This window comes from Cryptomeria japonica, chromosome 10 (assembly GCF_030272615.1).
Source record: "Cryptomeria japonica chromosome 10, Sugi_1.0, whole genome shotgun sequence".
NCBI lineage: Eukaryota > Viridiplantae > Streptophyta > Pinopsida > Cupressales > Cupressaceae > Cryptomeria > Cryptomeria japonica.
This window is the reverse complement of record NC_081414.1, coordinates 733,795,217-733,817,135: the sequence shown is the minus strand read 5'-3', so window position 1 is coordinate 733,817,135 and position 21,919 is coordinate 733,795,217. Positions and strand designations below refer to the sequence as shown.

Sequence of the window (21,919 nt, the reverse complement as noted above, 5' to 3'; positions counted from 1 at the left end):
TGCACCTAGGACCACGAGAGCCAAGGGAGAGGATAGTGTGTGTTAGAGGTAGGACCACTCGACTGACCTTTGTGCACAAGCGTGCCAAACACGAAATTCACTTGTTCTTTTTAATCCATCATTGCAAATGTGGTCTAACTATTTGGAGATTTTGCTCCAACAGGCATGGTGTTCTTTTTAATTTTCAAAAGCAATGTGTTTTGTAATCTAGAATTCAAAAAATCCCGGTCAACTTAATAAAAAACACGTTTGCTTTGAAGTAAAATTCGTTTTTGCCAAAAATTAAAACAAGTGGATTGTTCTTTTTACTTGCCCAAAATTGAAGTGTAGCTTGTGATTTTTAGATGTTATGCAAGGAAAGAAACTTTGTTTGGTTGATTTTAAACACCAAAATAAAGATGAATCCTAACTAGAAAACAATGAAAATTTGTTGTTTTATGTTTTTCAAGTTCTTTTTAAGCACCAAAGGCCAAATTTGTGATTTTTATGGTGAGTTTTTAACCTGCATGAACAAAAATAAGTTAGTAAAAATCAGTGCTCAAGGGGGGGCTTCCACAAGCCTGAAATGTTCAATTTTTTGGTTACAAGGCAACTTGGACGACACTCTGTCGCAATAGCGCTAGTCTGTGTTTTGACAGAAGCGCTAATTTATACAGTAGCGCTAGTTTGTGTTTACAGAAGCGCTAATTTACACAGTAGCGCTAAAAGAACATGAGATACAGAAAAGGCAAAAGCGCTAGAATTTTCCCAATAGCGCTAGAATAATCTCAAAAGCGCTAAAACAGTTTCAAAAGCGCGGAAACTTTAACAATAGCGCTATTGTAAGAACAATAGCGCTAAAAGAAAAAGTGTCGGTAGCGCTAGAACGTGTTCAATAGCGCTAAAGCGTGACCTATGTGACACTTTCAACAAGCAAACATGTTAGTTAAAAAAAAGATTTGTTTTTGGTGCTTCGATTCACGTCGGGTTCACCAAATGATGCCCTCCTAAATGGCACAAGGTTAGCAAATGATAAAATAACACAAAAGACACAAAACCATTAGTGTTAGTCAATCAAAAACTAATCTACAAAAGGCATACCAAGAGAGACACTAAAAACATGCTAATGTATCTAACTAAAGAAGTAAAGATAATGAGACATCTCCAACTGTCTCTTAGCATGATATTAGCTCCTTTCTCCCTTGTTCCTCTCCTCTCCAAGTTCCAAAATAGTGTAGCTCTCAGCAGCTTTTTGCACTATGGATGCTTATGGAGGATTGAGATTGTAGTATAGCTTTATATGTAAATAAAGAAGCTAATACTATGCTATTGATGCTAAAATGATTGATTTTATCTAAAATAACAAGATATTAGTTATGCTATGCTAAATGCTCTCTAAAATGTCTATAGTCTAAATGCATACAAGTTTTCAGGATCTGGATTATGAAGGAATGGGCTCTATTTATAGAAAAAATGGAGCAATGGATGGCCAGGATTGAAAGGTTTAATCAAGGGTCAAGCTTGAAAGTTGGGGATCCATGTGCACAATTTGCACCAATAAAATGGTGACAAGTGTCAACATAGGGTTGGGTTGAAAGAAGAGGTTGGAGGCATTAAAGGCCTGAGAAGACCTCATGGTTATCTAAAGGCTAAGGGTCAAGTCTAAGTTAGGTTTACCCACTGGATTAGGAGTTAATTCAAAGATAAACCTTTGTGCAAATGATTAAGAGATAATCATGGTCAAAGCATTAAAGGCTTGATGAGACCTTTGGGTTGGGTAGAGGTTGAGTCAAAACAGATGTTTTAACCATGTGGGAGGGTTTGAATTAACCATTAATGGTTATTGGAGACTTTGGGGATTAAGTGGTTGAAGGTTGGAAGCCTTCAATGGTTTTCAAAGACTTTGAGGATTTAAGTGGTTGAAGGTTGAAAGCCTTTAATGGTTATCAAAGACTTTTAGGCTTTGAGAAGTGACTCCATTTTGCTTAGGAATGTGACAAAGTTTGGAAGATGGTTTAGGCTAATTTAGAAGTGATTAGAAGAATCTAGAAGAGGATTAGATTTGCAAGTGGATTTGGTGGGTGAGGGAAAATAGGATTTTATTAAAATAAAAATTCATTTATTTCAATAAATGTGTGCAAGTTGCATTTGTAGGAAAATGCAAGTGGGGTGGGGATAATGATTTAAATAAATGTTTTATTTAATTTATTTAAAAAAGGAAAAGGGGGATTTTAATTAAATAAATTGATTTTATTTATTTAATTGATTTCAATTTGATTTAATGAATTAATTAAAATAAATTGAATAATTTATTTAATTAATAGGAGAATGTTTGGAGATGAATTAATTAAATATTAATTTAATTAATTGATGGCTAGTGGATTTTTAATCAAATAAATAGCAAATATTCATTTAATTAAAATGGACAGATTTGTGTGACTACACCCACATTAAATATATTTCTCAATTTTACATACATCATAAAAGTGGCCCCAATAATGTTAACTCCTAGTGATGCATATGCTTTTAGGTACCCCTAGGTGCACCACACACATATTAATAAATTAAACATAATAACATTATGCAAGGTGTACAACACATGATTCTAACAAAAAGCAATAAGAAAATATGTGTAAATATAGGCATCAAACAAAGAGCATGGGAGGACATGAAAGTCAAACAAGAGATGTATGAATGAATGGTAAAATTGATGAAGAAACATAGAAAATCATAGGAGCTCGTCACGACATAAGGCAGCATAAAATTAATATAGGAAAGATACCCCCAAGTGGAAAAACGCAGCATAAAGTCTAGAATGTGAAATGAAAATAAAATAATAATAATAATCATATCATAAATAAGAAGGCCAAAGTGTGAGAACACTTAAAATGGAAAGCATTACAGTGTCCAATGTCTCATGAAAATAATTAGGGAAATCTATCGACCAAGAGGTCATCCTTCTCTAAAATATTAGCATCATATTCTTCTTCCTCAAGCACGTGGCTTTCTTCTTTAATTACATATGTTTCCTCTTGATAGTAAGTGGTACTTTTAGTGAACACACTACCACTCAGTGGAAATGTAGGAGCTTCTTTCATTAACAATATTATAGGGTTTTTAAGAGATGATCCAATAGTTTTTTATTTTTTTGTACCACAACATTTTTCTTTAGAATCCATGAAGTAGTGCCTTTAGCAAGAAATACTAGTTTTTGCAATGTAGGAACCTTATCTTTATTAGATGAAAAGAGTGGATAAAGTGTGCCTAATATGACTGTGTCATTTTAACTTTATTTGTTCTTTCCTTGATTCTTCAACCTCTTTCAATGGATAATGTTCTTTCTCATTTTTGTAACGAGATTCCTTGGTCGTATGCAAGCATCCAAAGTAAAATGACGCAACTTAACAAAATGATTATATACAACAAAAGGGCTATCCCTCAAGTGCTCAAGCCATGGTTTACCAAGCAATATGAAAAATCCATCTAAAATAGGAATAACATGACATTATATGTGTATTGTCATAGGACCTCTTTAAGAGGTAAAATGGCATTAATCCAAAGTGTAAATCAACATTCTATTATTCTTGCACTTCAATTTCAATACCATGCAACCCTACATATGGTAGTCAATTAACTCTATGGAAGTTGTAAAATGCACTCTCATTGTAATTCTTGGGCAATCCTCTAGTTGGACTTAAATGATGTATAGATGGAAGAGTAGTCAAATTAGAACTCATTAACTTTCAACCATAGTGTCTAGAGGCTCTCGTAACAAATGAACTTCCTAAACCTATGAGGCTTAAAAGATGGCTCATTTGAAGCAATAGTCACTTGATGAACATTTTCCTAGTTTCTTTATAATCATTCCCATTTGAAAAACATTGGACTTTTGGAATTGTGAAGGGTAACATGTAATATAGATGAAAATTATTATTACTATTTGATGTAAGTAATTTGAGCTCAAGATTGTTTAGGTGCATGTACATCTATGAAGAAGGAAAAACTCAAATGCACATTATTCTCAACAATAGGTATAAGTCCCTAAAGGAAGAGAATTTGTAGTTCACCATCATCAAATTGGTCATTTATTTTACCATGTAGTGATTGAAAGTGAATAAAATAATGATCTATTTTGGGCATAATCAAATCATTCATAGCTATTTTCAAGCACATGTCAATGATCTATTTTGGGCATAATCAAATCATTCATAGCTATTTTCAAGCACATGTCAATATGAGAATGTTTCAAGAATGCATTAGGTAGTGTATCAATAAAATGTATGGAACTTGGGGAAAAATAAAATCAATAGCATAATCCTTTAAGGTTCTTGGAAATAACCTGGGTAAGATCTTATCCTTACGTGCAAAATCCAAACAGTCATAGTGAAGGCTTGCAATTGAACAATAGATTCATTTTCCGATATATAGCTCAAATCTAAGTGCAACAAAACTAGGGTGCAATTGATATGTAATAACCTTCAAGGTAAGTGTATAATATGGAGGATTGGATGTCATAAGAATCGTTGTTGTAAAGCATATCATTTACCTTTTTCGTAAGGTTGATGAAGAGTAGCAATAATGTATCTAAATTACAAGATATAATAGTGGTATGAGGTGTGGTTTCTTTCGAGCCAAGTAAAACACAAGTCATACAAAGGAGACAATTAAACATTTATTTTTATTTTTTATAACTCTCCTTTATGAGTTATGTTTTAGTTGGCAAGATAGCCACAGGTGAGGTGTGCAAGAAACATTCGAGGAGCTATAGTGAATATGTGAGAAACGAGATAATGGCATGGCTATGCAAGGAACAACCATAACATAAAGTGAAGCAAACATAGGTTGAAAGGGACAAATGTTATGAGTAGCATGACTATAGTGTACGTATATGCTTAGAAAGATGGGATGTGGATGCAACAATAATGGAATTTGCAAGCAATTGCATACATCCCTCGAGGACTAGTCTCGCCTCAGCTTGACCCTTCCTAACCCCAACTTGGTAGTAGGTAAGCCCAAGGTAAGGCAAGTTAGGCACTGGATTGGGTCACAGTGATACCTACAAGGTAAATAAATAATGGCGGGAAAAGTTGGGAAAATACTAAAGAGGGCGATCATACTAGGGGTGACAACATGAATGGTAGTGGTCATTCAAGTTGCAACTATAGAAAAAGGGTCAAAAGAGGATGAAGAGGATAAATCATTGGAAGAAGCCAATAATGGACAAATATTCATTCCAAATGGAGCACTCATTTATGTCTAATATAAAAGGATAGACAATTGTTGAGAAGATTGAGCATTAATAAGTGCATCAAGAAGCATTAGAGAGAGAGAGAGAGAGAGAGAGAGAGAGAGAGAGAGAGAGAGAGAGAGAGAGAGATGTATCAAAGCCATAATCATATTCTCCATGATCCTTTAAATTGTTTGACATAAAGAAATACATAATTGTTATTGGGTTGGGTAGCTATGCTAGAGTTTAGGTAAGCAATCCTTTGCAAAGGAAGATTAGAGTCTTGGGTAGTTCATGACAAACGAAAGAATATAGCTACGAGAAATATAAAATATAATAAGAATTGATCAAATCAAAATATGAAACCCTAAAGGCAAATGCAAAGATGGCTAGATAAAGTGATTAAAAACAACGTGACAACGACTCACAAAGCCTAGAGAAAATAAAGCTATAAAATATGTTAAGAAAGTAAAATCAAGCCTTAATCAAATTTAGAAACAAGATAAATCACTCAAATAAACCAAATCAAAAACCCTAATGTGTAAGGAATAAATCCATAAGGCCAAACCCTAGGGCTTGTAACGTAAGTCAAATTCAACAAAATGTAAACCTAAAGTACCCTTTACAAAAACTTACAAACAAATTAAACAAATTTGTCTTAATATCCCTAAAGTGCTCGCAACGGTTGTTGCACCCTCTTCTGACACTCTTTTCGAGTTCGAAAAGATCAATGTTGGACCCTTAGAATTGGTCAATTGCGACAACTAAAGTTGAAGAAGGATGAATTACTGTAAAAAGGAAGCATTCAAAGACATCCAAGCCTTCCTTTGATATGACTTCAATCCCACAAGGCCAATTGCAAATCTTGAAGGCCCTTGTAGTTGGTTGTTTGGGCTAGTTTTATTGGTTCTATCTTTGTATGGGTTGCCTACTGTCTTTAGGGGCAATCCCTTTTTTGGGGGTTGTGTCTCTCTCCTCTTGGTTGAGCGATCAAGTTCTTTCCCTTGTTTGTTTTGTAAAAGATTTTGGATCCCTTCAAAACCTCCTTTTCATTTAATCAAAAACAAATTTCTCTTATGATAATGAGTTGGGCTACACTAAAATAAATGTGAGATCAAATGAGAAATTGAAATAAATTAAATCTAATACTTGGCTAAACTACTAGTGATAAAAATCATTTGCATTAGATGTAAGCTCAACTCAAACCAAGACCATTGACAAAATTGAGAGCAGATTGCTAAGAATGAATTGTTTCCTCAACTCAAATTTTCTGTAAATGATTTCTTCAGCTACATCGGCGCGCTATATCACAATTCAGCTAAAATTTGCTTCACTTGTATCTAGTCTCAGATTTAAATAATTTTCATCAGTCAGAAGAAAAATATTTCATTGCAGGACCACAAATGATCAAGAAAAATCTTTCATTGCAGGACCACAAATGATCAAAATCTAACAGCAAAAGAGACAAATTACACGTAACGGGCATATATGATTTTTACCTTTCAATATAGGATTCAGTTTTCAAGGGAAAGCAAATAAATTGAACACAAGCATGATACATCATTTTTGTCATGAAACTCTAATATCTATGCATTGTGCTCGAACATTTGCACCTTTGAAAACAAGTAAAAATCGCTATCTAACCTCCTCAATGAGACTGCATATACAATGAATTAAAACATCGCATGCATAAAAGACAAATAAACAATGCCAACAAAGCTTTCCAATTCATAAGATTGAGATACAACCAGGCCTGAAATTTGACGGTCACCCCCACCTGTCATATGAATTTTTTATGATGGTTTAGTCATTTCAATGCCTTTCATTTGACGTTTTAAAAAAAATATTAACTGTCAAAAAATATTAAAGTAGAAGATTGATAAATAATGATAAATTAATAATATATGCAAAAAAAATCTTAAATTTACTAAATAATAGAACTATGAAAAAATAGAACTATTCTAAAAAATTATATTAAAATATTATAAAATTAGAAACAACTACATCCTTCCATTTCAAAATATTCTAAATAAATTTGTATTTTTATAATAAACATTCTAAACTAATATATTACCTACTAGATTTTTTTACGGTTTATTTATAATTTTAAGTGTCATCTATACGGTTTTAGAAAAAAATAGCATGTCAATGCATACGTTCTACTAATTTTTTAAACTGTCGAATACGGTTCAAAAGTGAAAAAACGACCATTTTGCCTGTCAAATTCCAGGCCTGGATACAACGGAAACACAGGCGACCTCCTTTCAAGTAAATACAATTTGGTTTCTCTTAGATGTGCCATTTTATATGAAATATGTTCCTGTCTTCAATTTCGGACACTAAATTACAAAATTGTACCACAAAATTCTACCACAAGCATCATCAAATCTTCATCAAAACAAATCCGAAGGGCAAGGTTTGTTTACAGCCTAGCAGGCATCATATACAAAAATTCCACAGTTAAATACCCCGACATTCTCAAAGTAGATAAATGGTTTAATACCCCCATTTTGGGCCTAGTTTCTCCTTTATATGACTGCACTTGTCTAACAAAGCACACCATCAATAATTAAGAAATGTTCCAGCCAGTTCCCACAAGAGTTTTGGCTGTCTGTTACATTAAATCTCATTATTCCAATCCCTGCTGTTACATTAAGGCATTATATATCACCATATTCACACACTAAAGACTTATTTATCTATCACGCTATGATTGTCATTAATCTTTTAAGTTAAATTTAAGGATAAATGTTGCAGGATGGATGCAAAATTACTTAACCTAATGCGTACAATGCAATCATATATGACTAATCAAGGTTCTCTCACAAAATCAAGCTGAAGTGGCTATCACACCAAAGACATTCACATGTAAATCTACGTCCAAAACATGACCAAGGCCATTATTGATTAAAAGGAGAAACAGGCAAAAACAACTAAACTCCTCTCCTCTAGTGCCAGAAAGAACATCTCGCTTGCTTTCTAGAAGAACTTCCAATTTTTGAAGTCGCGCTGAAAAGTTTCATAATTGTACTGAATCCCTTGGTATTTTGGTGAAATTGGCATGCAAAACCATCAGTATACACTACACAACTTATGAGGATTTGATGCTTTCTTTACAAAAGAACTTCCTCAAGTACTAGAACTGAATAAATGATATGGTACATATCCGATTGAGCTTCTAATGTCGCCGACTATTTCATTACATTTCTTGAGAAGGTACATCATTTGATTGGAAATATCTGGTGGTTCAGGTGCTACTGCACTATTTTGAGGGCCTACAACTGGCACAGAATCACGACAACTTTCATTTTGAGAAAATCCAGATTTCATATCATTTATATCAGGCCTATCCTCCTTGTCTAAGAGAAAAGTTACACGTATAGATTCCTTAATATTAATATTCCCTGATTCATCAGGCTTTTTTAAGCAGGACTTCAATTGGATTAAGGGTGATGTGCAAGGCTCATTTAAAGGACAATCGTCAGATGCTTCTGCAGGCATAGGTCCATCAGATGCTAACAATGAACACAAATCATGTGTCTCAGTATCTGGTAATTTAGGAGTTTCATCTTGAATGTTTGCTTCCAACGTGTCAAACTTCACATCTGGCACTGCAGAAGGCACTTCTTCCCTAATGTTTCTTTCTTTGGACACTTTGGAATTGCCTTGCAATGTCTCAGTCCCTTTGTTCTGTGATTCTGAACCACTTTGCATCAAAACAGCTTCCTTTGTTGGATGAATCATTTGTTTAAGTTTAAATTTCACATTAGCTTGACCAAACAAGCTATTCTTCATTGCATATTTATAAGCTGCTTCAGCATCAGATGTACACTTAAAAACAACCCGAGCGCAGTTTGTTTGACAATATATTCTAGTTCCCGAGATATCTAATTGACCAAATCGCACAAAGCGTGCTTTCAACTGTGCTTCTGATGGCAAAGCAAAACCTTGTGGAAATTTCATGGAAAGGCCCATTGGCTCCTCCAGAGTTTTGCAAGAATCAGATGGTTGGTTGGACCTCTTTTTATATCGAACTGCCTCTCTTGAATCCCTTCCAGAAATGCCAGAATGCCTTTTTGCACTCATTTTTGAACTAGACTTCTCAGGGGAGCTGTATGATTTCTTTGAGCTTTTTGAATGACCATCAGACCAAGCAACAATTTTTTTCTTTTTGCTTTCCTTTGCTTGCGAGTCTGCTTCGTTGGTTTGACTCATATTATTGGAAAGTTTAGTAACCGGCTCCAAATTAGATACAGCAGCAACTGTAGCCTCACTTCGTCTGGAGGCATCCACACCATTAGCATCCACATTACCTAACAAAGACATTAGAGGCCTATCAGCTGCCTCGTTCTCTTTCTTATTGTCTTCCATTTCAATGCCAGTAGAAGGCACAACATTCTCAGATGTATCTGCAATATATGATGAATCCTGAATTTTCTCATACACTACAGACCTGAATCTCAAAAGGACCCTACTTAAATCCACTAAGCAATCCCATTTAATGCCATGGAATGGACCTGTTGCAATGGACTTTAAATCCTTCACTAGTTGATGAAGAAGAAACTGTGAATCAACATTTCTCTCATAAAAATTGTGCCCTTGATCTTGAACCAATGGTAAATCTGAAGATCCTTGATCATCCTCTTTAGATTCACCCCTTCCATCAAGATGAAAGGTATGATTACCATCATATTTATTTGTCCCGACATCTCCCACTGCTTGCTTGTCAGATGCATTCATGCCATGCTCAGTGACAGCAGTTGGCATTAGTTGACTGTTATCATTACATCGATCTTCACCTAATGATGCAGATGTTCCAGGTCTTATAAACCCTTCTGGCTTGCAGACAACTATGTGATCAATTGTGGGCTCGAAACTTGGACTCAGGCAAACAACATCATCCATTTGACCAGCAATTACTAAATCTGTGCCTGCAACAACATTAGTTTCACTGCTCAAGCTACTACTACTAATATATGTGCTAGTTTCAGAGGCTGGACAAGAAATATCAACATTCTCCTTTGTCCATGAACTGCGTTTATCAAAATCAAGATTGAGTTCAGATACTTTGGAGGTCCCTCTTTCCTCGTAAATCCCAATTTGACCATTAGTAACATCATTCAGATTGAGAAGATTTGCATTGAGATTTTCTGATAAATGTTTGACAGAACTATCTGATCCTGGACCCACTGCAATACTCGGAAGTTTCAAGTTCTTAAAACAAGATTTCTTCTCAAGACTCAACTTACACCTATCATTTGAATGCATGGCATCCAAATGGAAATCATTGCATGCATCAAATTGCAGTCGATTACATGTCAGCTTGGCACTATAATCTAAATTTTGAATATTCACATTTGCTGTTACTTCACTTTCCTCATGAGCACCACTGTTGAAAAATGAGTGGTTCCCAGCATCTGCTAATGCTTCATTTGCACTTGTCAGCCCAATTGATTTATCCACCTCAACGTGATCTGATTTAGCTAAATGTCCTTCCTGTAGCCTTGCATTTAAGATATTTCTTTCTGCATCAACTGTGTATGGTTTACTGCTTCCCAAATCCACTCTTTGTTTCTCATGAACTAACTTGTCATTAGTTAAATCCTCTCCTCCAGCTTCAACAGTCTCCACTGATAAGATATTGCCAGCAGCCTCCTTCCCACACAGCAGATTTCCACTCGACTTCTTCTCAACGTGTAGAGCTTTTGCAGATTTTTTCTTTGATGATGATTTAGGAAAACTTTTGTCAGATTTGACACCAAGAACTTTACCCCCTACAAGGTCTTTGAAGGATGATTCTTTCTTTGACTTGTCTGCTTTTCTTGACACATAGCCAGCTTCATCAGGAGTCACCTGTTCTATTTGAGTTGTACCTTCAGAATCAGCACCAACCTGAACAGTCCTTTTATATTTCTTATTTGGCAATGATTTTTGCAGCTTTTCTGTAGCTTCATGCCAAAGAGCATCGCTTTGTACAGATTGGATAGACAAAGATTCTTTATGTAAATCATTAGAAGCCAGTTTCATTCGAACTCTATTAGAAATCTCAAGATTGGTATTTGAAAGGCAATCATTCAATGCTTCAGTGTCACTTATCCTTCTTTTCAAAGCATGTTTATCCATGCTGTTATTTTTCTCAAGATGTAGGGTTGGCTCAGCAGTTTCATTTTTCCTTTCTTTCTTTTCTTGAAGATTGGGCTGACCTCTGTAAGATCCCTCCTTTGCCTTCTTCCTTCCTTCCGCTTGTTTTTTATTGACAGTATGAGCTTCCTTCTCCTGGTGTGAGATCTGAGCAATAGATTCCCTTTTTCTTCTTTTCACTTCCTGAATAGCATGCCTTTCTCTGGGTGATCCCTGCTCTGTTTCATCCCTTTCTTCTTTCTTTTCAACAGCTTGGACTTCCAGATGTGGGATATGATCATCATTTTTCCTTTTTCTTTTCTTTACTTCTGGAAGATCATGTCGTTCTCCGTGCAATCTCTGGTCTGCTTTCTTCCTTTCTCCTTTATTTTCAACAGCCAGAGCCTCCTCCTGTTGGCTTCTCTTCTTAAATACATAATTACTAACATCATCAGTTTCCTCTGCATCACCCAACAATGTAGTTCCCTGATCAATTTTGAACTTTTTAATGCCATTTGGCAGAGAGCCTTTGATTGTGGAATTTTGTTTTCCATTAACTATATCTCGCCTTTTAAACAAATATGAGTCTTCCTTTTCACCCGCTTGACCTTCAAGGATAGAAATCCCCTCTCCATCGACCAAATTAGAATGCCCTTTTTGATCCTTCACGGAGAACTGAGCCACTGCCTTCCTCTGTGTACCTGGTAAATTATTACAGTTTATAATCTTAGAGACAATACACAAATTCTGTCAAGATCAAATAGCTGTTCTCAACCAAATCAAACTAGACATTTACAATTTCTAAAGGTAAGACAACTAAAGCATTAAAAAGGCACTGTTCGAACCATAATTTCTCCATGACCAACATTACTTTTGGTCAGAATGCCTGACAGGCTGACAAAATCCCATTGCCAAGAACTTGATTTTGTCATTATTTTAAAAGTATGCTGGGTGCAAAGTCATTTGTGAAAGAATGGCTGTCCGAAATATGCTAATGACTAAAAAATCTAATTGAATAAAAGTTCACATTTATCAAAAGCAGATATAAGTAAAGTAGACAAAATAATAAAATATACATGTTTACATACACAGTTAAAACTGGCTAGCTTAGAAAAATAGATCAGTGCCACACCGTGCCTGCTAGCAATTTGAAGTGTAAGACAATATTGACATAAAACTAGAAGTTTATATTTTTGACGTTATTTCCATGGGACATACTTTCCAAAACATCCATTCGATGCAAATTGTGTTCATAATGACTAACACGTTCACAATAACGATAAAAACCAAGCATCTATCTAGATGCAACTCTGAGGGTTAAATGTTCACAATGAAGATAGCCGGCAAAGAATTAAGACAAATCATTTACCATTCAAATGTAAAGGTGATACATACATCAACCATGGTACAAGAATAAAACCCAAAGTTTTCAGTAGTTTCAATCCATCTGCCAAAAACATGACATATGAAAGCAAAAGGCATTCACAGACAAATAAAGCATATACATATTTTGTAGAATCCTCTGGATCAGATTACATAAGCAATTCAAAGTCCACTTTCTCTTTAATACATTTTCAATTCTTTGGAATGCAGAGCCAATACATGTAAAGGTAGCTAATCCTCCATGACATGTTTAGCACAGCAACCAGGCCATAAAAATTGGTACCATGGTTTACAAGAAGATTTAATCCTAGACAAATTGACCTTCACATAGAGAAAGTAAAAACAAAAATAGAAAAAAACCAACATTTCCACCTTACCTTCTTCGCAACAACGAAATTGCTGATCAGAAACAACATTAATTTCCAAAACACTTCCAGGTTTTCTCTGCAAAATCCCCAAGTCTTCTCGATACTTTGCAGAGACTGGAACAGCAGTTGCTGTTCGATATGCCTTCACTTCACCAGCAAACTTGAACCCCGCAATAGTCCTGTTATCCCCACACCAGGGAGATACAGCCATCTTCTTGACAAAATCAAGCATCTGCTCAGGCCTAAACCCATTCCTTGCCTCCTTTAGGATCCTATCAGGATAAACAACAGGCTGTTCCCACCCTGGTACCAATACTTCAACATAACCATCCCTAGTTGAACCATACTTGAACTTATTCCTGCAATTACACATCAAACCCAATGCAGCACGCCTGTACAATTCGTCTATAGCATCCTCAACAGCCTCAATGAAACTCCTCGAAACTGTCTGCTTCGACTTCTCCTTAAATGTGGGCTCAAATGGAATCAAATTGGACTCAACAAACCATCCAAAAGTTGCATCACCAAAAAAGGCCACAAGCACATGACCACTTCTGCGGGACCTTTTAGCCGTTGCGGTGGCAAGCGCAGGGTTAAAAATTTGGCCCGGCCACCATGGATGTGACTTAACCTTTCCCCACACCATATCCCCCTCTCTAAACCTCGAAACCCTAGAAACCCTAGAATCATTAGACAGTGAAGACTCATCAATCTTACTCTCAATCTCGATTTGGGTATTGGAATCCGGCACTTTTCTCTTAATGGGTTTTCCTCCTTTTCTGATCAAAACCTTACCAATTGGCAGGGCATCTTCATCTTCATCCTCCTCCTTAATAACTCTACTTTTTTTCTTCTTGTGGTCAGATGGTCGAGTCCCTGCAGACTTCTGGCCAGATGATATTTTCTTAATATTGTCATTATTATCCTGGAGGAAATTCATGGCCCCTGATGATGATGGTGGAGATGAATACATTGATATTTATGAAAGCGTCTATGTTTGAAAGACTATCTTTTGCTACTGCAATAAAACCCATACCTTTGCATTTACGTGCTCCACAGTGGTCATGTGCAGTGCAAAGCTCTTGAAATCAAATCAAAGTGAAATGAATCTGAATGGCTGCTTTTCTTTCCTCTCGGCCTCCTCTCTTGCCCTCTTCGATTGGGAGGAAAAATAGAATGAAATATTTTTGCTTTTTTGCGGGATTTATTTCAGTTCAATTAGCCGCCGCCCGTCGGTCCTATGAAGAGATTACACAGAGTGTTGTAAATCCTTTAAGCTATTCATTTTGAATTAAATTTAAAATAGTAATTATCTTTCACCTAGAAAATCGGTTTGAAAAAATTAATTAATATGATTCTTAAAAAAGAAAAATTACTAAATTTAACTCTTTATTTTACTGTTATTATTATTTCAATATTGTTTTGTTTGTAAACTATAATTAGTTCTTAGAATCATTGTTTGTATTTGTAAAGAGAATAATATCTCTTTTAAATAGGGTAAATAGATACATGCAATTGGTCAAGTATTAATTATTCTACTTATTAAAGTTTAGATAAATGATTGTTTTAAATATAAAAATAAAAAATAAACATGAGAGATTGGATTATTTAATTTTAAAATCATTTTATTTAATATAATTTAGTTTTAATATTATTTATCTTCATAAGATAATTGTTTCAAATTTTGAATTAAGTCATATCAATCAACCTCAACTCCTACAAGTTCAATCTTGACTATAATAAACTCGATTAAGACTTAACAAAATGTGTGCCTAAGAAGTTGCTAATGTTCACCTTCTTGATGTCTGAATCTATCAAGATAGCATCTACAAACATCATTTAAGAGTTTGTCAACATGATGAGTGAAGGGCTCTCTTAGGTCAAACCCTTTAGCATATTGAATTAATGGTGATGAGCAATATCTAGGATAGTATTCACAAAGATGAAGATGGCCTATCTAATGGTGACTCAATTTTATTTTTTTATTTTTCCATTTGAAATTAAAGTATTATCTAACAATTCACCATACGCAATTAAGTGCAAATTGCATTTCTTCAAATACCATGGCATGGCAATATGTAGCACAAAATTATGTTAGGTTGACTCGTGATGGCTAATAGAAAGGGTGAGAAAGTTGGAAATTAAATGTAAAGATTTAGTATCTAGGGACCATTCTCAAACTCCTCAAGATTGAACCAAGTTAGTTATATATCATTCAAAACCGATCTAGAGGGATAAGTTGGTAATCTTGAAATAAGAGGTAAATGTATGAAAATAATTGATGATGAGGATTAAATGGGGAAGAGTAGATAGTAAATGTATCAAAATAAGTGTAATTCCAATGAGATGAGGATAGATAAGAATCGAGCCATGAGACAAACTCAACACATGAGTATGCCACTTGTTGATACATTGTTGCATCAAAGCATTCCCATCAAGGTAGATTTGATCTATGTGTAAATCTTGCATGACTATGCATTTTAAAGTTTATGCACATTCTCAAACAACAAAAAATGAGTTTTTGGGCTTTCATTAAAAGGTACAAATATGTATAAAGTAACAAATTCTTAAATTCTTCACATACTCTCCTTTTACATTGAAGCCTACAAAACAACCAAAATGTGCAATGAGTAACTCCTACCTCATAAACAAAATAAGCACAAATAAAAAGTCAATGTAATTGTCTATGAAAAATGAGAAGAGGAAAGGATAAAAACTTTTATACACAAAATGAAGAAGTTGAGAAAATACAACTTTTGATATCCCAAGAGCACCTGCAAGCAAAATACCTGTCACAAGAGAAGATTGGAGACAGAAACACAATAATGACTCTGAAGAAAAAGATTATCATTCAGAGAGGGAATAGAAAAGAAAATTACAATACAATCCTTATGAAAGAAGAATATGAAACCCTAAATATGTGCAACCCTAAAGAAACCCTAAAGGGATCAAGAGTATTTAATAATTAGAATAATTATTAAATACCCACAATATTATTAAATGCCTAAATTTAGTTTAAGCGTAGAGTATAATAGACTGATAATTAAATAAATAATTGTTAGCTAATACAAGATAACTCTAACACCCCCCCTTAAGATGAACTTAGGGAGTAGCTAAAAAACTAAATGCAGGAAAGCAAAATGCAACTGCATGAAGAAGACAAATTTGGGTCCCGACAACAAGGCCTGATGAGGTACCCAATCACAACCAAATCTCTATGAAATGGAGAAATAGAGAAAACCACATGGGAAAAAAATCTACTCCAAAAAGAGATGGGAAAAGCATGCTATAAAAAAAAAATGAAGGAAGGAAGGCCTCTGTGAGACCCCCCAAGGACAACTTCCTTCATCCCAAGCATAGATCGCAACTGAAGGTAGCACGGAGATGCAAAAGGTTTAGTGAAGATGTCAACAAGTTGCTCCTCTGTAGGAATGTACCCCAAGATGAGAAAGCCATCCTGAATCAACTATCCGATGAAGTGCATGTGAAACTCAATGTATTTAGTCCTCTGGTGCTCCACTGGGTTGCGGGAAAGGTGAATGGAACTCTGATTGTCACACCAAAGAATAGTGGGATTATCAGGAGGGAACCCAAACTCAGTCGTCAACTATCGAAGCCATAAAACCTCCTGACTAGCTAACATTGTTGTTCAATACTCAGCCTCTGTAGATGATAATGCAATAGTTGACTGCTTCTTGCAAGACCATGTGATAGGGCCAGAACCAAGGCAAAAAACAAAGCCAAAAGTAGATTTCTGATCATGAGAATCACCAGCCCAATCTAAGTCAGTGAAGGCAACAATGTGAGGGGATCCTGAAGTATAGTGAATGCCAAACTATGTAGTGCCCTAAATGTACCTCAAAAGACATTTGGTTGCTTGTCAATGGCTCTCATGAGGATTGTGGGAGAATTGAGAGACAAGACCAACCACAAAAGAAAGATTTGGGCATGTATGTGTCAGGTACAACAAACTGCCAACCAACTGCCTATATAAGGTAGGATCCATGCAAGGTTTAGAACAAGTGGTAGACAAAACAACACCTGACTAAAACAGTGTGGGTGCAGGCTTGCAAGTAAGCATGTCAAATCTCTGAAGTATATCAAGAGCATACTTCTGCTGAAGTATGGAAATCCCATCGGAAGACTGAATAACCTGTAGGCCCAAAAAAAAGTGCAAAAGACCAAGATCTGTCATCTCAAACTGCTCCATCAAGGCTCTCTGAATATCCTGAATCAAGGAGGACGAGCTACTAGTAATGATAAGATCATCAACATAGAGCACAAGAATAACTATATCATCCCCCTAACGCTGAATATATATTGTGGGATCGGAATGACAACATGTAAAGAGTGTGGAGAGCAAGAAGGAGTCCATCTTCTCATACCAAGATCGAGGAGCCTGTTTGAGGCCATATAATGAACGTCTAAGTTTGCAAACCAAAGAGGAATCTTGCACAAATCCCTGAGGTTGCTCCATATAGATCTCTTCATGAAGGTCTCCATGCAAGAAAGCACTCTTCACATCCATCTGAAAAATTGTCCATCTCTGTGAAGCTGCCAAAGAAAGTACAAAGCGAATAGAATTCATCTTGGCAATAGGAGAAAAGGTCTCAGAGTAATCAATGGCCTCCACCTGAGAAAACCCCTTCGCAACAAGATGGGCCTTATACTTATTAATAGAACCATCTGCAGCATACTTAGTACGGTACACCTACTTGCACTGAACCAACTTTCTTCCTTTTAGAAGAGTACAAAGATCATAAGTATGATTCTTTATCAAAGAAGAATACTCCTCATCCATGGCCCTATTCCACTCTGGGTAACCTATCGCCTCTAAAAATTTTTGAGGATCATCTGAAATAACATGACTTAGAAGACTAGAACCAAATGTTTGTGCATGAGTATAATGAGTGTTAGAAGGATCACCTGTCATAAAATTAGCAACATCAACTATAAACTGGGCCCACTTGGACAAAGGCTGAGCTGCGAGTGGTGGTGGTGGTGGTGGGGATGGTGGACCATCATCTACATCATCCTCAAAGAATAAGGAATCCTCCAAAAATGAAGAGGGAGGAGGAGGCAGTGAAGGAGAAGTTGGTGATGGAGAATCCATCTGAGGAAGGTAATCATCAAAATGGACATCCCGCCTAAACAGGACCTCTCGAGAATTAGGATCAAACAACCTATACACCTTAACATCCTCACAATAGCCAACAAAATTGAGTGGTCGACTCTTCCTCTCCATGGCTTTCCTTTGAGCATATGGAATAAATGCCCAAGCCTCACTACCAAAAAATCGGAATGAAGAAACATCAGGCTTGACATGGGACCAAGCCTCCTCGGGAGTCAACTGGCACAATGCCTTATGAGGCATCTAATTATAAATATAAGTGGCACAATTAACTGCCTTAGCCCAAAAAGAAGGCTGCATAGAACGTGACTGAAGTATACAATTGGCCATCTCCCATAGTGTTTTGTTCTTTATCTCAGCAACACCATTCTGCTGAGGGGTGTGAGCAACTGATAACTGATGTTGTAAACCATGCTCTATGCAGAAATCTGTAAAATCCTGATTCACATATTCTCTCCCATTATCTGCGTGTATCCTCTTTATATAAAAACCAAACTTCTTCTCTACAATTGTCTTAAAGACTCAAAAGGAATCAAAGACATCATACATGTACCTAAGAAAGTGCACCCATGTACGTCTGGAGAAGTCATCAATGAAAGTGAGCACATACTTGGACCCTGAAAAAGATGGAGTCAGAAATGACATAAGATCATTGTGTATCAAATCTAAGGATGCCTTAGCACGTGTGGCTCTTCCTGTAGGAAAAGGATCATGGTGATGCTTGCCAAGTGCACAACCTTGACATACACCATCAGTACAAGATATCTGAAAGATCCCAATAACAAGTGCATGTGTCCTCATCTGTTGTAAGTATCTATAATTGGCATGGGCAAAAGGCTCATGCCAAAGTCTGCTCACTGAATCTGCATGTGCTACAAGAGAAACACCTTAACCGTCTGGACTCTCAAAGCCATCAAACCGATATAACCGAGAATCAAGATCAACACTACCAGTAGCCACAACCAAATCAGGATCATGGAGCTCTCTAATAACCACATCATGTGGTAAGAACTCAACTGTTTTACCAAAGGTAGAATGATAAATCTGATAAACAGAGAGGAGATTTGTTGAAATGTCAAGAACCAAAAGAATATCCTGAAAACAACCACTTGTCAATGGAACAGAACCTGAAACTGAAACTGAAAGTTGTGCTGAGTCACCAACTGCAATCTGTAAAGTATTATTGTGAGCAAGTGAGGTAACAAGTTGTTGTGAATGTGTCATGTGGTGAGAAGCCCTTGAATCAATAATCCAAGTGGATGCAGATGGAATAGCTCGTGCAGAAAGAGCATGTCCTTTCCTAGTAGAAGAGGAAGATGGAGGTCAGGGAGAAGAAATATGATGTTGTTGCATGGCTTCCTCCAAAGCCTCTAATCTTTTCCAACATCGGGAAAATGGATGACCTTCTTTGCCACAGAAACTGCAAAGTTCATCCGATTTCTTCTTAGTCTTGGAGGAAGACTCACCAAACTTAGAAGATTGGTCATGTTTGGGATAGGACTTTGGTTTATAATCAAACTTAGGTGGTGGCTTGGAGAGACGCTCACTGCCTGCTGAATCCTTCTTAGGCTTTGGTTTCTGCTTCTTGTTCTCTTTAGATGTCTAAGCAACCAATTCTTTTTGCTTTGATCCTGTGAGAGTGTCCAACTGAGATAGGTGAGCCTGCTCATGAGTTAAGCGATCACAAAACACATTAAAAGTAGGCATGGTGAAGCATGCACCCAAGGCATCCATAGTAAAATAAAATATGGAAGCAAATATCTGATAGGGACCTCAAAGCTTAGAGAGAATCAAGTAGATACACTCCATGTCTGTCTTATTTTTACCACAACTGTGTAGGATAGATCTGGTGGTTTTAAACTTGTTCAAAAAGTCCTCAATGCGAGGAAAGGACTCAGGTAACAAGGAAGAGAGTTCTGCCTAAATCTGTAATGCTTTGAACTCATTGATAGTACCAAAAAGAGTATCCAATTTGAACCACATAGCCCAAAGATTGAGCAAACCATCAAGGTGAAAAAGCAAGTTGTCTGAAACATGTAAGGAGATGGCACCCATATCCTCATCCATCTTATTTCAGTGCCGAAGAATCTCAAAAGGACGTTGCAACAAAGGTTGATCTACATCCAAATAGGACCACAACCCTCATGATCTGAGAAGCCTCATCATACGATCTTTTTTGAGGTGATAGTTCTGGAATGTAAGAAGCTCATCTGAAGAATCTTCTATGTGTACCTGTACCTGTACCTAAACCTACTCTTGATTTTTTTTAATTAAGTGATCTTTCAGACTAGACAGAGGATGCAGAAGGGTTTTTTTTTTTTTTTTAGTTTTAGGTATTCTAATTTTCTGAAGTAAATTACAGAAAGCAGTAAAATAACACCCCCCACAAGATGTAAAACCAAAAAACCAATACAATCCGAGAGCCAGAAAAGAAGACAAGAGCTAAAAAATGTGTTAGATAATATCCTATGTACCTAGTGATTTTTGTGGAAAAAATAACTTCAAATCTAAGTATGGATCTCCAAGACCTTTCCAACACCTATTTGTTTTCTGAAAATGGAGTCTGTTTGCCCAAGTTATGGCTCCCAGAGTGTAGAAAAAAAATATGACTTTGACGGCAAAAAATAGGTACTAGATGAAAAAATCAGTAAATTTCACCTCCAAATCTGAATAGAGCTCGAAAAGAAATTTCTGATGCCTATTTATTTTTGAAATTTCGACTCTGTTTGCCCGAGTTATGACAAAAAAACCTCCCCCCTATCAAAAAGCTTTCAAGGAGGAGCAAGAGGAGGGGATTGGGCGGAGGTGGCTCTTTGGTTGGGCGGCGACATGTTCGGGCGGTGGCTAGATTCCAGGTGGCGGTCGGGCGCCTAGCAAATTTCGAGTGGTGGGCACCAAGCGCTGAGCGGTCAGGCGACCGGCGGTGAGGAAACCGCAGCGGCTGGGTAGCCGAGCGGGGAGGAGACCGCAGCAGTTGGCAACCGAGCGGTGAGGAGACCGTAGCGGTTGGCGATGTGGAGACGACCCACTGGGTGGTGAGAAGACCACCTATCATGGCGGTCTTGGAGACCGCCTGCAGCTCCAAAGATCCTTGCAGTAACAACTTGGCCTAGGCAAGTCATTAAACTACCAAAAATAAAAAATTTAATTTTTTTTTTTTTTCTCAAAAAATGTGCCCTAGAAGGGCCAAAATCAAAAAAAAAATTCTAGAGCCAAAGTTGTCCAAATTGGACAAATTTTATATGAACATGGGGGTTTTTGGGTGTTCTGATCTCAATGGTGAGGTCCGTTTGAGCTCAAAGTGCCCAGAAACAAAAAGTACCCCAAATCCAAACTTAAACACTCTGAAAAAAAACTGAAACCCTTGCCTCCAAAGAAAATCTTCTAAAAACATCAGGAACAAGCAACAACAGATGTAAGCTCTGATAACATGAAGAAGTTGAGAAAATACAACTTCTGAGATCCCAAGAGCACCTGCAAGCAAAATACCTATCACAATAGAAGATTGGAGACAAAAACACAATAATGGCTTTGAAGAAAAAGATTATCATTCAGAGAGGGAATAGAAAAGAAAATTACAATACAATCCTTATGAAAGGAGAATATGAAACCCTAAAGATGTGCAGCCCTAAAGAAACCTTAAAGGGATAAAAAGTATTTAATAATTAGAATAATTATTAAATACCTACAATATTATTAAATGCCTAAGTT

The 21,919-nt window shown here is 36.4% G+C and overlaps 1 protein-coding gene across 3 annotated transcripts; it reads right to left on the bottom strand.

Annotated features, from left to right (window-relative positions):
• Window positions 1-8,085: 8,085 nt before the first annotated feature.
• LOC131045555 (PWWP domain-containing protein 1) lies at window positions 8,086-14,293 on the bottom strand. 3 transcript variants are annotated; one of them, XM_057979149.2, is made up of 3 exons: window positions 14,114-14,293; window positions 13,087-14,002; window positions 8,086-12,027 (listed from the first exon to the last, which is right to left on the bottom strand). In XM_057979149.2, exons 1-3 carry the CDS (start codon window positions 14,141-14,143, stop codon window positions 8,336-8,338), a joined length of 4,638 nt encoding a protein of 1,545 aa, XP_057835132.1. In that variant the 5' UTR covers window positions 14,144-14,293; the 3' UTR covers window positions 8,086-8,335. The 3 variants fall into 3 exon arrangements, with proteins under 3 accessions (XP_057835132.1, XP_057835133.1, XP_057835131.1); XM_057979150.2 differs by having other exon boundaries at window positions 13,087-14,022; window positions 14,114-14,292; XM_057979148.2 differs by having other exon boundaries at window positions 13,087-14,292.
• Window positions 14,294-21,919: the final 7,626 nt, after the last annotated feature.